The 17,089-nt window shown below is 44.0% G+C and overlaps 1 protein-coding gene across 1 annotated transcript; it reads left to right on the top strand.

Moving 5' to 3' along the window:
- Nucleotides 1-1,810: 1,810 nt before the first annotated feature.
- DMRT2 (doublesex and mab-3 related transcription factor 2) lies at nt 1,811-6,735 on the top strand (the record flags this gene model as incomplete). The annotated part of the gene is made up of 3 exons (XM_080709335.1): nt 1,811-2,305; nt 3,456-3,558; nt 5,678-6,735. The coding sequence occupies 3 exons, from the start codon at nt 1,811-1,813 to the stop codon at nt 6,733-6,735; spliced, it is 1,656 nt and encodes a 551-aa protein (XP_080565461.1).
- Between the last annotated feature and the right edge of the window lie 10,354 nt (nt 6,736-17,089).

Here is a 17,089-nt window from a genome sequence, read left to right as displayed (position 1 = left end):
TCCGTTGTCTTTAAAATGGACGATAAGAGCTATGGACACAGCAGAAAATGTAAGTGACTTGTAGTTGACTTGGCCACCTGCCTCATAAGCTTGGGGAAAGTTAATGAACTATTTTGCATTTCGAGGATCGGTGGAGCGATCTACAAAAACATTTCCAGGTCATTTGTACACTGGTCTCTGGGTTACAAGATAACCATTGATTTGCCACTCTGGGCCCCAATGCAGTGGCCTCATCTCCGCGCCTGGCTTTGGGTCAATGATTGAGTCCCAGAAATGTTGCGGATGACGTAGAGAACAATGTTAGCGTTTCTGGTTTCTGCCTCGTTATTTTATTTATTTATTTTTTTTTACCTTCTCTCGTGGACAACGCGATTCGTAAGAGTGTCTCTGCTTCTTTCCTAGTCCTTGAGATAAAGGGGACTCCTCTCCCGCAGGCGCGATCACACTTCAGGTTTAGTTTCTGGTGGAAGCCCGGCTACACCGAAGGGCCCAGCGCGCGGATTCCGGCTGAGCGCCGCGGGAGGAGCGCGTCCGCCGCAGGGAGGGGGGAGCGCCGGGGCGGCGCGCCTGGGCCAATCAGCGTGCACACCGTCTGACAACCAGCCAATCAGAGGCCGGAAGCTCCGGGACGAGTGAATAATACTGGAAAGGGGAGCTGAGGCTGGAAACCGCGAGGAGTAGCGCTGCGCGGAAAGCAGCTGCGGGTGCGAGCCCCGGGAGCCCGAGATCCGAGCGCGGCCGGGGGCTGCCCCATCTTTCCCGCCTAGCTTGGGTCGGAGGAAGCCTAAAGCGGCCTCAGCGGAGTGCCGCGCTCCAGACTGCGGCCAGAACTTTGCAGAGTTTGGGATGCGCCGGGCACGGTTGTGGAGGACTTGACTCCCCTCCTCCCCTCCCCTACTCCCCGCTGTCCAGGGGGCTCCTGGCCTCCAGCCGTCACTCTCTGGATTTCGTGGCAAGGGGTGGTGACCCCGATTTCTGTTTGCATGCACAGCCTGCAGCCTAGGAGCCAGACCCCAAGGTTGGATAGCCTTTGATACGGCTGCTGGTCTGGCCGCGAAGTCTAGGTGAGTGCTCTGCAGACGCGCCGGGTGTCAGGGAGGGCGCGAATCCTTTCCCTTTATCTTTTCTCTTTTACTTGAATGCTTTGACTTAAAGATGTAAATCCAGCCCTAAACAACCCCGAGCTCCTGCAACCCAGTCCCATTGGATCCAGTACTACAGAGGCTGGTTGGGGACCTGCCTCTATGCCCAGTGCCCCTCCAATGGCAGCAGAGCGCCGGCTTTTCAGTAGAGGAGGGGAGAGACGGGAAGACCTCTTCTTGGCCACGGGGAGTCCTTGTGGTGGTGTGGGCCGAGGAGGGCATTCGGAAGCGCGGAGCGGTACTTCCCTGGATCTGAAGGGTCCCCTGTAATGCAAAGAGAATAATTCTTCCACCATCCCTATTATATTCATTATTGCCATCTAGCGGGGTGTGGGGAAGCGCGGCGAGTGGCCTAGGCTGGCCTCGCTGAACGCAATACTCTCGCGAGTGGAGTCAGTAGTCACCAAGGAAAGCCCGTGTAAAGCCAAAGCGGGCTGCTGGCGGTTCAAGGTCAGGTGCTTACACTTGGAATTAATAAAATAAAACCCTCGTTGGGTTGTGGATTTCCGGGGCCCCTAGAGATCCGTGTGGTCCGGGTGCGGGGGATGCGTAGAGAGCCGGGTACCCCAGAAGCTCCGGCTGGCCCCTGACGGCGGCAGGTGGGTCCTTGGGCCTCTTTGTGTCTCCCCAGAGTGTGGACAGCTGAGCCAGGCGAGGCTCCGCGCGCTATGGCCGACCGGCAGGCAGGCCCGGGGGACTGGGAGATCGACGTGGAGAGCCTGGAGCTGGAGGAGGACAGCTGCGGGGCGCCCGCGCCCACGCCGCCCGGGCCCAGCCCGCCGCCTGCAGACGGGGATGGCGAGGAGGACGACGAGGAGGACGAGGAGGACGACGAGGCGGAGGAGGAGGGCGATGGCGAGGTGCCCGGCGGGCCGGAGCTGCAGCGGGGGCCGCCGCCCAGGCCGCCGCCCGCGCCCCCCGCGCTGCCCACGGCGCCCGGGCCCCCCGAGCGCAGCGCCCCGGCCGGCGCCGCCGAGCCCCGCAAGCTGAGCCGCACGCCCAAGTGTGCGCGCTGCCGCAACCACGGCGTGGTGTCCTGCCTCAAGGGCCACAAGCGCTTCTGTCGCTGGCGAGACTGCCAGTGTGCCAACTGCCTGCTGGTGGTGGAGCGCCAGCGCGTGATGGCCGCCCAGGTGGCGCTCCGGAGGCAGCAGGCCACCGAGGTGCGTAGCCGCCGCCGCGGGAGCCGAGGGGACCCGGCTGCTGGCCGAGCTCAGAGCGCGCACCCTGCCCTTGGTGTTCCGCTGTCGCGGGGCCCTTGGAGACGCTCTGCATTTGAGACAGAAAGCGCATAGGGAGTTAGTGATCACAGCAGTCTGGGGGCCTGAAGCCCGAAGCTAGTGTCTGTGCAAATTAACAGAGAATCAGTGGTTCCTCGGTGCAGCGTCCACCGAGGGGATTCAGATTGAGGAGAGCCCTTGAAGTCTCCGAGGTTGTATTTCTGTGCATTCCTGCACTTGGAGTGGGCTCCGCTAAGCCAGGCTTCCAGGAACCTCTTCCCAGACTCAGGGCAAGGAAGTGTTTTTTAAATTTTTATTTGTGGTGTAGGAATAGGAGATTAAACTCAGCCTCAAGCAATCTAGGCAAGGCTCTACGCTCACCTAAGTCTCCTGCCCTAGGGAGGGCTTTTGATTTTACTTTTTGTTGGAGACGGACTGGGAAGAGTTTCACCAAACATACCAAAGTTAAGGATCCCAAAGGAAAGCATCCTCAGAACCCAAGAGAGAGCGCAGGGTCCAGTGGTGGCGGTCCCCTTTGTGTTCAGCCTCCTTGAGGGCCGCTGTGGGTCATCCTGAGTCATGCTTTCCTCCACTTCCGCTGCTGGCCCGTGCTTTGGCCATGGGCTTGGAAGGGCCTGATATGGCCTTGATCTGGGGGTGGTCCGAGGCCTCCAGAAGTTCTTGTTAGCTTCCCAGTGCCTCAGGATTCACTCCTCTCTCCAGGTTCCAGTGGTCCCCCACTATGAATTTCACCTCCCTTCAAGATGCCCCCTCACCTCTGGCCACTAAGATTCTAAGGTGTCCTGCCTTAGAATCTGGGGTGGCTGGAGACATTGAGAGCTGGGCAGGGGGAGGGACAGCTGCTCACCATGCACAGGCCTGGATCAGAGCTCCCAGCTCTTTGCCTGGGGTGAAGGGTGCCCATATTAATTTGCTTAGAATCACTTTTCACATAGGATGGTCACATAAGCATATATAGGCTGGGGGAGGGTTTCTAGACACTTTGTTGATGCCCATTCCTTTTCCCTTCTCTCTCACATGTCTTTCAGGACATTATTATGTTTTTTTTTTTTTTTTTGGTGTGTGTTTACAGGACAAGAAGGGGCTTTCTGGCAAACAGAATAATTTCGAGCGCAAAGCAGTGTACCAGAGGCAAGTCAGAGCACCTAGTTTGCTGGCCAAGAGCATTTTAGAAGGTAAAGCAATGCCAAATTATCCTTTAGCCTTTTAAACCCAGCTGAGTGACTCTCATCACTCAGGCACAGGACATATCTATTAACCTCTGAAGGAGCTATCTGAGGTACTTTTTTTATTAGAAAATTTTCTTCTAGGAAGGAAGCCAGGACCCAGGAAAATGAAACTCATATACCTGCCAAGGACTTTTGTCACCATCAGTTTAAGAATCCTAATAGTTTTGTCATCTGCTTAATAAGTTAATGGGTTAAGATGGAGCAGATGTGAAATTTGCACCAGTGTGAAGGATTTGGAAAGATATACCCCTGAGTGATTTTGGAGCAAATGTCCTAGAAAGGAAGAAAGAAATTAACACACACGTGCACACACACACGCACACACACCTCTTCTTTAGTTGTAGTAACAACTAAATGGACAGTTAACTCATGACCAATAAAGACTTCTAGTCTGAGGCTCAATCTCAGATTCCATACTTTTTCACTGTACAAATTTTTTAAGTATTTAGGTGGCTGCTGTTACTTCACACTTCATTTTATTATATATTTTTTATGATGGAAGCTGTAGAATCTTTGGGTTTTGAATCCAATGAACATGTTAGAAGTTGAATTTGACCAAATATAAAATATCTCCAGTTTTACTTTCTCTAAAGCCAAAGGATGCATTCATTTTTCTGAATATCTTACTGATTTTTAAAAAATATTTCATTTGAGTATGGAATTTATTTATTAGTTACATGCTGTCTATCTTTACTATTTCGTAAGTTTTCTTTTAAATTTAACTAACAGAAGTCTGCATTTGCTTTATTCACTGACACTTCATAAAGTTCTTTTTGAAAAGTAGATTTTTTTCTTAAAGTAGATACTTGAGTTCTGCTTTTTTTATTTTTATGTGGCGTCTGAATTTAGTTGGTTTTGGGCACGTTTGAAAGTTTTGCACTGTGCTGTGCACATCTGACCTCCGAGTGGGTTCTCATGAATTTAAAATGAATTTGGTTACAAACTGGATAAACGGATTTAGAACCATAGGGACCACGTTGATAAGTTGAAATTCTGCCAAAGCAACTTGAGAAGTTTGAGAACTAAATGGAATAGTAAATTCAAGTAAATAACTTCCTGGCAAACACTTAGCAGAGAGATGGAAACATTAATTTTCAAATTTTATTTTATTTGCAAATGAGTGTGGTGGGTTTGTCACTGTGTAAACACCGATATCACAATGGATCCTTCAGACAAACCTAATAGTGCTAAGTGGGGATGATGAAATACTCAAAGTATTTCTTGCTGCCAGGAATTCTATTTATGTAACACTAATCTTTGTTTTTGACTTTGTCTCTATTCGTGAAATGTGCCGTGGCTTAATCTCTGTTCTAATGATTACTTGTTTAACTATTTTGGTATTTGGCCAACATTATTGGAGCTTGGGAAAAATGCTCTAAACCTGTTATTTTCAATACAGAAGGGAGTATTCCCCACCCCGTCCCATTTTGTTTTGTTTTGTTTTATTTTTACTGGTAGTCAGGGGAAGGCCTGGTTAAACTCTTCACTGCAGAGCGCATTTGACTAGTTAACAGCTCTTTTCGATTTTCTATGCTTCTCTATTTCCTCAAGTCTTTTTTTCCCCTTTTCTCCTCACTAATCTCCTTTAACTTTCTTTCTTTTTCTTTTTTCCTAGTTCTCCTTGGATTACTCTACAACTGTAACAATGTGTACATAATGAGCCATCTTTAGAAAATAAAAGTGACATCAGCTCTAGGTATAGATATCTTTTTTTAATAATGAAAAAAGATGATATGGATGAAATATTGATTGAAGCAAGACGGGCAGCCTTGTTTGCTAATATGTAGGGGCCTGGGAACAAGATTAAAGTATCAGAAAGTAAAGTACAACTGTGGAAGCAAAGAAGCAAATAAACCTAAACCAACCAAAATAACAGTGACATACAGTTATAATATCCTTCTCTTTTAAATTGAGCCTGTAGTTTTGCTTTCTGTATAAAAACATTTTGTGACATAGAACCATAAACAGTTGTTCTGCAGATTTGTGGTGTTTCTTTCGCCTTCTGGATTTCCACGCTTGTCTTCCCTAGTTAATCTCTTTCCTGTGCAATGTTTGCTTATTTTAGGCTATCGCCCCATAACAGCGGAGACTTACCTGGGAGGGACCCTGCCTCTACCTCCCCCAGTTAGTGACAGAATGAGGAAAAGAAGGGCCTTTGCTGACAAAGAGCTGGAGAACATTATGCTGGAGAGAGAATATAAAGAAAGGGAGATGTTGGAAACTTCCCAAGCTGCTACTTTATTCCTGCCCAACCGCATGGTCCCTGGACCTGAATACAGCTCCTACAAAAGCGCCTACAGCCCCACCCCAGGGGAACCGCCGAGCAAGGACTTCTGCAATTTTCTGCCCACCTGCCTGGATCTCACCATGCAGTATTCAGGGTCTGGGAATATGGAACTAATTTCTTCGAACGTCAGTGTGGCCACCACTTACAGACAGTACCCCTTGTCCTCAAGATTTTTAGTTTGGCCCAAGTGTGGGCCTATTAGTGATACCTTCCTCTACCAGCAGTGCCTGCTAAATGCTACCGCCTCAGTCCAAGCCCTGAAGCCCGGGGCCAGCTGGGACTTGAAGGGAGCAGGAGTCCAGGACGGGCTGGGTGCAGAGCGCGACATGATGCCACCGAAACCGGAAGGCTCCCTGGTGCTGCCTCCAGTTCCTGAGGTCCAGACCTCCAGGAGTGACCTTCAGGGTCACCAGGCTGTTCCAGAGAGGTCTGCCTTCTCCCCACCCCAACGGAATTTCTCTCCCATTGTTGATATGGACCCCCTGGCAGCCCAAGGGCACATCTTAACCAAGATCAGCAAGGAAAACACCAGGCACCCTCTGCCACTTAAGCATAATCCATTCCACTCACTCTTCCCGCAGACGCTTAATGACAAATCAGGTCCTGAGTTGAAAACACCATTTGTCAGAGAGGCCTTTGAAGAGACCCCAAAGAAGCACAGAGAGTATTTGGTCAAGGAGCATCAGAAATACTCATTTACAATAGACAGATGCGCCAAAGACCTTTTTGTAGCCAAGCAAGTTGGAACAAAACTCTCGGTGAATGAACCGCTGTCATTTTCTGTCGAGTCTATTCTTAAAAGGCCTTCGTCTGCCGTCACTCACGTCTCTCAGTGAGGGCTGCTTAAGTGAAAAGCTGGATTTTCTGCAGTTTCAGTTTCTGTCATGTTTTTTTTTTTTATTTTCTAAAGTGAAGACATTGTGTAAAGAAATTTCTAATGTAAATAACGATGATTTCTAAAAATTCTATATATTCATACGCATGTACCTTTTCTTATCACATAAATATATTTAAACTTAAGGATGGAAGCTGCTTCTTGTCAAATTGCAAAGTTCTATGCTTCACACAGCATTTCCTACAAAGCAATAAAATTAACACTGTCTTCCAAAATACTCAGTATTTGCTGAAACAAATGGTTGTCTCTGTTGAGATGAAAAAAGTTTGTGTTTGTGAAATGTATTCTTTATTTTTCTATCATTCTGTGTATTTTCAAGTGCTCTTAATGGTCACTGAAAGTCCTAGGAGAATTCTTATAATGCTTTGGTTTTGCTTTTTTTGTGTGTGGTGTTGGGGATCAAACTTAAGCGAGTACTCGGTCACTGAGTTACATCCCTGGCTGTAGTTTCGCCTTGTGAAGGACATATAAATTGAGCTGTTCCTAACTGAGGCAAAAATAGATTTATGGACAACATTAGAATGTTTGCATTTTTTGCATATTTATAGAACCATAATTTCATGTGGTTGGATGAAGTTGAATTAATTTAAAGGGAAATCAAGTGTAACATCTCATTTATGTAATACTGTGGGTCCTTGGAATGGACTTCTTTTAACTCTCTGGGCTCCACTTCCTCTGCTGGGGTGGTTCCCTCAAACCTCTTTTCTAGGAAAGGAACATCCCCTTGAACATTTCTGGTTCCATGATTTTAGGTCTTAGAGGCACAAAGCAAATCCCCTGTTGGGTGCAGTCAGTGGAGCTGTGATTATTCCGGGACCTCACTGAGCTCTGTGTTAGTCTACAGTTTTAGTAGGACTGGTGATAACAGGCCTTTACCTGTTGGCCCATTGGCAACTCTCAGCTGGTCCTGAGAACCTGCTTTATGCCTATGCGTTTGTGCCAGTGTCAGAGGCTTTCTGAATTACTTTCTTCTGAGATTAAAACCAGTGAGGACTCAGATCGCTTCAGCGGACAGTGCTGAAGCCTGCAGATACTTATCACAGTGTGGGGGAGCTTCTTCAGTCTTACACTTTTCCCCCCTTCTTTTTAAGTTCCTTGTTACCCTTTTGCTCAACAAAATGTTAGCTAAAGTTACATATGAGCGGTAAAATAAAAGCGAGACATTTGTAAGAGTATGAAATTCATTCCTGTAAATCTTACCTGTGAGCCTCAAATCATGTTCTAAGATAGCTCAGCCATCTCAATGCAGAAACAAGGAGGCAAACATCTACCACAGTGCTGATGTGAACTGAGCTTGGGGTAACGGGAGCACTGGGGAGGACGGGGAGTGTGCCAAGTGCTTCAGCACTTTAGAGATTTTCTCTCTCGCTCTTGAAAACACTTGCAATTACTTAATTTTTTTTTTCTACTGATGAGCTCACATAAACCTCCAGGGGCTCTCTGAATTGTTGCTTAACATTAGCTTCAATTTCAAGAACAACAAGCCAAAATTTAGGTTGATTTTCAGTTTGTACTTGTAAAATAATACTCGGTTTTGTTGAGCCAAATTTATTTATTTTTACCATTGCAAAAGCCAGAGTGAATGGAAGTTTGCCAGAGAGAAAATGAAAGCAGGCAGAGATTCCACTAACTTCTGAAGGTTATCAGTAAGTGGAAAAGTGTTCTCCCGTCAACTTTGTATGCCCTGGTGTTAGAGAGAATCCAACTTTAGTTTTTCCTTCCACTTATCTCTGTTTTGATCTATCCAGTGACTAATTTTTTTTGTCTTTCTATCAAAAATTTATTTTTTGTGTCAAATGTTAAGTGTAAAATGGGTGTGGTGGCACACACCTATAATCCCAATCCCTGGAAGACTGAATCAGGAGGATTGCGGGTTCAAGCCTAGCAGGTAGTAGTTTAGTGAGATTTATTTTGAAGTAAATAAAAAGGGCTGGGGATGTGGCTCAGAGTTAGAAGGCCGTTGGGTTCAGTTCCCAAGCTGTTAATGTAAACTTAGCATTGAATCACTGTGTTTCAGAGGCAATGCGGGGCTATACATCGGACTAAAACAACATAAAACAATCCCAATGAGAAGGCCTTAATCCAAACATGGGTTGTTTCTCTTTCTTACTCCATTTTGTATTTTTAAATACTTGCATCTGACAGTTTTCACCTTTTGTTTTCAATGAATATTACTGGAACTTCTTTTCTATCCTGTCTCTATATCCTTTTAATCCCATTAAGTGAATCTAGCTGTGGGTATTAGTGGTTCCTCTCACATCATGAGTGACTAGAATTCTATTTTTCTTAAATATTTCTAAGGGTCAGTACCTTCCCTGGCAAATTTATGAATGTTCCATGTATTTGTTCTGCTGGAATGATGATTTTGTGGAATTTCCAACCTACACATGTCTACCAGAGGCCACTTAACAAGGGCTTCGTGCTTGACTCTTTGCTTTCCAAAATTTTAACGTCCCTGAGAACTACTATAGTCTTCAACAAACGCTGTCATTGACATTAAATAAAACTTGTGGTTCAATTTAAGTATTTTTTTTTGTGGCACCAGGGATCAAACCCAGGAGTGTTGTACTCTGATCTATACCCCCAGCTCTATATTTGTTTATTTATTATGATCATTTTTTGTGGTACTGGGGATTGAACCCGGGACATTCTACCTCTGAGCTACATCCATGGCCCTATTTTATTTTTTATTTTGAAACAAGGTCTCGCTAAGTTGCAGAAGGCCTTGCTAAGTTGCTGGAACTGGCCTTGAAACTGTGACCCTCCTGTCTCAGCCTCCCAAGTACTGGGACTGCTAATGTCTGTTACCAGGTCTGGATCAACTTAAGCATCTTCTATGTTAAAGACAAAAAAGTGAATTTAACTTTAATCATTTTTTTGAGAACCTAAAAATAGTTAAACGTAAAAATAGTTAAACATGCACCTTTTCTCCGTCTTAACTCACAATACAATAATGTAGCTTTAACGACTTCTGTCTCAACCGAGCAAGTGTTATGTTTTAAGAACTGCAGTTCATAAACATTTGTAGCACCACTTCTTAAATATTAGTGGACAGTGAACCCCCCAGGGGAGCATGATAAAATGCAGATTTGAATCCCACAGGCCTGGCTGGGCCCGAGGCTCTTCATTTATCACAAACTTCCAGGCCCTATTGCTACTGCTGGTCTTCAGACCACACTATGAGAAGCAATAATAATTCCTGTTATTTTACTCTACATTTAAACAAGGTGCTGTGGATTGTGGGTTCTAATGCAATAATAATATAGCATGAATAATGTAATATGCATGAATATTTTAAAATAACCTATTTCCCTTTCTCTTAACCCTTTGGTGGTTGAAGTAGGACAAGATCTAGGTAAAGGCACACAGTACACAAGGTTTGTTCCCCTTCACTCTTTATTTTTTTACCCCCCAAATACAGTTGTTTTAATTTTGTTAAAAATCTATAAATATCGCCGGGCATGGTGGCTCATGCTTGTAATCCCAGCATTCGGGAGACTGAGACTGGAAGATCGCGGTTTGTGGACAGCCTCAGCTACTTAGTGAGGCCGTCTGCAACTCAGTGAGATCCGGTTTCAAAATAAAGAATAAAAAATAGGGCAGGGGTGTAGCTCGGAGGTTGAATGTTTCTGGGTTCCATCCCCAGACCTGCAAAAAAAAAAAAAAAATCTATAAATATATTTAATTTAATTTATTATTTTATTTTGATTTTTGCAGTACCGGTAATGAAACCCAGGGCCATTCTACCTTCGAGCTACACTCCTAGCACTATTTTTTTATTCTCTATTTTGAAACAAGGTCTCACTGAGTTGCAAAGGGCCTCACTAAGTAGCAGCTGAGGTTGTCCTCGAACCACGATCCTCCAGTCTCAGCCTCCCAAATGCTGGGATTATAAGCGTGCACCACCACATTCGGCTAATATATTTTATTTTTGATGGTGGAGAAATATACATAGCATAAAATGTACCATGTTTAAGTGTACAGTTAACCATGTTTAAGCATACAGTTCATTGCCATTAAATATATCCACACTGTTGTACTGCCATCACTGCCATTATCTCTGAAGTTCTTTCATCCTTTAAACTGAAACTCTGTGCCTATAAGCAATAACTGTCCCCCTTCTAGCTTCTGGCAACCACCACTCCATTTTCTCTATGGAATTATATCATTGCTTCTTTGTGACTGGCTTATTTTACTTAGTAAAATATCCTCAAAGATCATCTGTGTTGTGGCATGTGTTAGAATTTCCTTCCTTTTTAAGGCTGAATAATTTTCTAACACACATACACAACTTTTATTTTGCTGTACTGGGGATGGAACTCAGGGACATTCTACGTTCAAGTTACGTCCCTAGCCCTATTTTATTTTTTATTTTGAAACAGGGCCTCACTAAATTGTAGGGGGCTTCACTACATAGCTGGGGCTGGTGGCGAACCTGCAATCCTCTTGTCTCAGCCTCCCAAACACTGGGATTATAAGCATGCACCAGCACACCCAGCCCTACACATTACAGTTTATTTATCTACTTATTTATTAGTAGATACTTAAGTTAGTTCCAACTTTTAAGTATTGTGAATCATGCTGCTGCGAAAATGGGTGTGCGTATTAGTGCATTTTCTGTTGCTATGACAAAATATATGAGGTCAGATAATTTATAAAGAAAAATTTATTTATCTCATAGTTTTGGAGGCTGAAAGCCTAAGATTGGGCAACCTCCACCTCTTCATAAATTTCCACTATACCGTACTACTACCACATGAGGGACCAAGTTCCCAGCACAGGAAACTTTGGGGACACACTCAAACTATATTCAAACCGTAGCACCGTGCAAATACCTCTCTGAACCCCTATATTCAACTTGTTTGAGTTATATATGCTCTCTGTCCTTCATCCAGGGAAGGGAACCTAGTCCCTAGTGTGGTAGTGCTAAGGTGTTATAGTGGAAATTTACGAAGAGGTGGGGCCTAAAGAAGTCAGTTAAGGTCAATGGAGGCCCCACCCTCAGAAAGGATTAATATAGTTTTAATGATGCAAAATGAATTCAAACAAGAGAAAGTTGTTACAAAAAGAGTAAGCCTAGGCTCTGAATCCTTCACTGTCTAATCTCACTTGTCTCCTGTCCTTAGGAACTGAGTTTCTCCAGGGCACAGCCCTCCTGCACTGTCCCTCTACCCTAGCGCATGGGACAGTTCCTCTAAACACTGCTATCACCCAGAGATGCTCCAAAATCACTTGTGTACTTTTTAATATGAGTTTAAGTGAGTGTGTTATCAGAATGTCTGTACTTAAAAGCTCAATTCCAGTTGTGTAATGAAAGACTGTAACTTGTATTAAGAAATACTCCAGAATTCCTTGAGCAGAGTCTCAGAAGTGCTTAAGAGCAAAGAAGGTCAAGATGAAGAAATTAAGAGAACTCACCATTCCCTGTAGAATAATAAAGACATAATTTGGTATGAAGGATGGGTTTTTAATTTGGAATAGAATTATTACAGGCCTGCCTGATTTATTAATCTTGGGTTAATTTTCCTTATTTTTATTCTACATCTACGAGCTTAGGCTTATTTCTACCTCTAGGATCCTGGACCCTGCGTTATATAAACCTGGACTTGGGGCACCCACTTTCATTTATCTTAATAATTATACCAAGATTTTTAAAGACATACTTTTGTCGGTGCATTATAGCCATACATCATATCGAGGCTCAGTAAGTTTATTTTTAAATCATGCTTTATACCTTAGTTCTTTCGGTTTCTACATGTTAAATTTAAATACATTTAGGGTACACCGAATAAGGACCCCTTGAAATAGGTTAGCATCTGGTAAAATGGTAAATGTGTAATATAATAATAATAACAAATTTAGAATGTTCCAATTTACAGGGTGCATTTGCATGTATTATTTCTTATATTCATCATGCAAATTCTCTAAAAATTCGGCAAATGGCCAAATAAAGAGTTGTGCCTACATTTCCATGTGCATATGTGTGTGTGTATGTGTGTATACATAAATTTGGGAGTTCCTCCAATATACAAAATGCTTTGAGAGGGCTTAATTTGTCTTTAAACTTTTATATATAAATGTTAAATACATCTAATGTTCATATGGAATTCATAAGGTACATTATATTTGAATAATTGTACTTGTATGACTGCATGTATCTCTATGTAGAAACATGTGCCTACTTGTTTTACCTTCATTAAAACACACGCACGCACACACACACCAGTACCATGTGAGCATAATTTCCCTACTGAGATAAGAATGGGGGAGAGAACCTACTTGGGAAGCACTATTGACTGGTAGCTTGAGCTGCCACACCTTTGGGCCGACTGTGACATTCATACCAAGGGTCCACGTTCCCTGGGCTTCCTCCAGTTTATGACTGAGTAGACCAGGGTTGCTAGAAAGAAACCATTTTTGCTCTGTCATGGGACTCCTCTAACAGGCATCCTTGTCTGGTGAACTCCCCATCCAAAGAATATTGTTATAAATGTTTGACGAGCCCCTCTGTTCCATACCTAGGGTTCTGAACTAATAAAGACATAAGACAGAGGGATTGGTAATCAGAGATTAGATTATCATTATTACTGATAGCTATTACATTGGAAAATGTGACTTATTTCTAGAAGAAGGGAAATTCCTAATACTGAATTCCTAAATGACACAGACTACCACCCAGAAGCAGCTGACCCACAATACCTTCCCTTGATATGGGGATGGTTGAGGGGCTGTATTCTCTGTACGCAGGTTAGCTCTTGGGAGGACGGAGAGAGGAATGGGAAGAGCTACCCGTGCCCTTTGTCTATCCTAGACTGACCAATCAGGTAAGTTGCTCTCTTTCTACCCTTTGAAAAAATATATATGCACACATATATGTATATATAATAGGTTACATAGTTATGTATATTATATACTGCATATATGTTGTTATTATTTTCTTTTTCTGAGTTAAGGTCACTTGAATTTTTTTTTTTTTTTGATGGTACTGGGGTTCCTGGAAACACTTCTACCTCTGGGCTACACTCCCAGACCTATTTTTATATTTTTTATTTGGAAACAGGGTCTCCTAAGCCAGGGCAGCTGTCTTTGAACCTGTGCGATCCTCCTGTCTCCACCTCCCAAATGTGGGGATTACAAGTGTGCACCACCACGTCCGGCAAGGTCACTTGAATTTGATGACTGCAATCAAAGTCACTGATACAAACTGGGGGATAGGGAATGGCAGAGAATGGCACAATGACTTCATATGTACTTTTCTTTTAGGAAAAAAAAAAGGAAATTAGAGAAGTGAGTTCATCTATTGAATAGTTGAAAATAGAGTTAGGGGGTTTAGGAGGAAGGCAAAAACACCAACCGGGTTATCAGAGACTGCTGATTTAGCAGCTCTACTCCTATCTGCCCACTTCTGGAGGACCCGACCTCTCCTGGCCAAGGGGTTCCCCCCTACGACGCCCCCTGACAGCAGGAAGTAGCTTAAGACTCTCGGTCTCCACCCATTATCACCAAAAGGCCGGGACGATAAGTTGGGTCCCTCCCCTACGTGATCTCGCAGCGGAAGCCAGAAGCAGAGATATTGCGAGACTCCAGGTGCCTCAAGACTCCAAACATTGCGATGCTACAGATGTCGCGAGAGAATCAGCATGCCTATAAAACAGCGGTGCCTCCGATCCCCCACGTGACTCAGCCGGCCGCCGCTCAGGACTATGTGCAACTCTCCAGACGTGTGGCTCATTGGTCCCTTCCCCCACAGCTGGCTGACTCTCTGGAGGGTGCCGGGTCTGAATCTGCGGTCTCTGATAGCCTGGTTGGTGTTTTTACCTCCCTCCTAAACTCCCTAACTCTATTTTCAACCTGACATCTATCTCAGCTGGAGCCAGGCTATTCAAGGTGGCTGCTGGCAGGGGCTGAAGCACCATCTTACTGACGAGTATGTGGCTGGATGCTGTTAAGCAGCATGGCCTGAGGAGTTGTGCTAGCACTGAGTCATCCCCAAATTGTTTTAATGGAATGTTATCTTACAGACATATCTGAGACATGATAAAGCTGTGAAGCCAAACTAAGATCATTTCCTCTTTTGATAAGCTTACTGAAGAAGTATTAGGAGGATGTCACAGACAAGTTTTGTCTTGATTGAGAAAGATATATATATATATATATATATATATATATATGTATATATATACATATATATATTTTTATTTATTTATTTTTTTATTTATTTATTTTTTTTGTGGTCCTGGGAATTGAACCCAGGTGCATTCTACCTCCAAGCTATAACCCTATCCCCCTTTTGTAAGGTTTTGTTTTGAAGCAGGGTCTTGCTATGTTGCTGAGAGTTTCACTAAATTTCTGAGGGTGGTCTCAAACCTGTGATCGTCCTGTCTCAGCTTCCCAAGTACTGGGATTAAAGGTGTGTGCTGCCATGTGGGTTCTCTCCACATATTTTCTGAATATGGGCAACTCTTTTGCGCTTCCCAGCTTCCTAAGTCTTGTGCTGGAAGACAGTCCACAGTTCTTTCTTTCTTTCTTTCTTTCTTTCTTTCTTTCTTTCTTTCTTTCTTTCTCTTTCTTTCTTTCTCTCCCTCTCCCTTTCTTTCTTTCTTTCTTTCTTTCTTTCTTTCTTTCTCTTTCTTTCTTTCTTTCTCTCCCTCTCCCTTTCTTTCTTTCTTTCTTTCTTTCTTTCTTTCTCTCTCTCTTTCTTTCTTTCTTTCTTTTTCTCTCTCCCTTTCTTTCTTTCCTTCTTTTCTCTCTTTCTTTCTTTCTTTCTTTCTTTCTTTCTTTCTTTCTTTCTTTCTTTCTTTCTTTCTTTCTTTCTTTCTTTCTTCTTTCTTTTTTTGTAGGTCTGTGGATAGAACCCAGGGGCATTCGACCTCTGAGCTACACCCTCTGTCCTATTTTTTATTCTTTATTTTGAAACGGTCTCAATAAGTTGCAGAGGGCTTCACTATGTAGCTGAGGCTGTCTGCGAACCGCAGTCCTCTGACTTCAGCTTCCTGAATGCTGATATTACAAGCATGCACAACCACGCCCGCCTCACAGTTATTCCTTGTTGTTCCAGGAATGAATTGTTTGGGTGTGACTCAGCTCTCTTTCATTCTCCCTCTCTCCTTGTTTTACTGTGATCAGAGCTTTAAAATGAAACTTGTAGCTGGGCGTGGTGGCGCACGCTCGTAATCCCTGCGCTTGGGAGGCTGAGACAGGAGGATCGCACGGGTTTGAAGCCAGCCTCAGCTACTTAGTGAGGCTTTCAGCAACTTAGTGAGACGCTGTTTCCAAATAAAATATAAAAAAGGTCTGGGAGTATAGCCCGGAGGTAGAGAGACTCTGGGTTCCACCCCCAGTACCACCAAAAAAAAAAAAAAAAGTTCCCTACAAGGAAGTGGCATCTTTTATCTCAGTTGCTCCGATTTGCTATGAAACTAAAGGTTGGTGACTAGGGTCATAAAATAAAGAACAGTCATTCTTCAGTCCATATCCTGGAACTACTAGGAGCTCAGTGTGATTCTCTCCTGCCAGAAGTTCCTAAATGCTCGCTATGAATAATGATTTTGTTTGATCTCCTGCACCAAGGGGCGGGGGGGGGGACTTAATAGCGAAGATTTTGCATGGAACATTTGCAAAGTCCCAGTAACAAACAACCACAAGGCCCCCAGCATTGTCTTCTGAGGTAACGTGCCTGTGGCTCAGGGCGGACAGAGCAGGTGGGCAGGTGACAGAGCTGTGGCTGCTCCTGAGCTCATGAATTCAGTTTGATATTAACTAAATATTAACTAAATATTTATTGAGAACCTTCTATATGCCAGATACCTGCTCAAAGCTGGGTTTTATGTGTTGTTTAGGTTTTTCTAAGTAGAAAAAAAATCAGAATCTAACACTATTTAAAAAATCATTTTAAAAGGAGAGACAGGAAAAAGGAAAACGGGATCTCAACACTTAGCAGGCCTCTCAAGGGCTAGAACTTGGTCTGGGTCCTAGAAGGTGGCTCTAATCTGTTCCAGCAGTCTCACCTCCTTTTTGTTCCCTTGGCACACAACTGAATGTGTGACTGGGGAGAGTACCAGAAACTCCTAGTTGCCTCCTCAACATCCACCCTCCTCTTTGTTACTGACAGAGCCCAATTTTATTTGGACTGGCAATGTGCCCAGCCCAAAGGCAGCATTTCCCAGGCTACTTTGCATGTAGGTGTGGCCTTTGAGGTACAGGTGGCTGGCTAAGGGTGGGGCTTTAGAAACTCTTCTTAAAGAAGAGGGACCTAAATAGCAAGGAGACAAGCCTTTTGATTTTATTTTTCATTT

Source organism: Muscardinus avellanarius, assembly GCF_963383645.1.
Source record: "Muscardinus avellanarius genome assembly, chromosome: 13".
In the NCBI taxonomy this organism is placed as follows: Eukaryota; Metazoa; Chordata; class Mammalia; order Rodentia; family Gliridae; genus Muscardinus; species Muscardinus avellanarius.
This window is presented reverse-complemented; position numbering and strand designations above follow the sequence as displayed.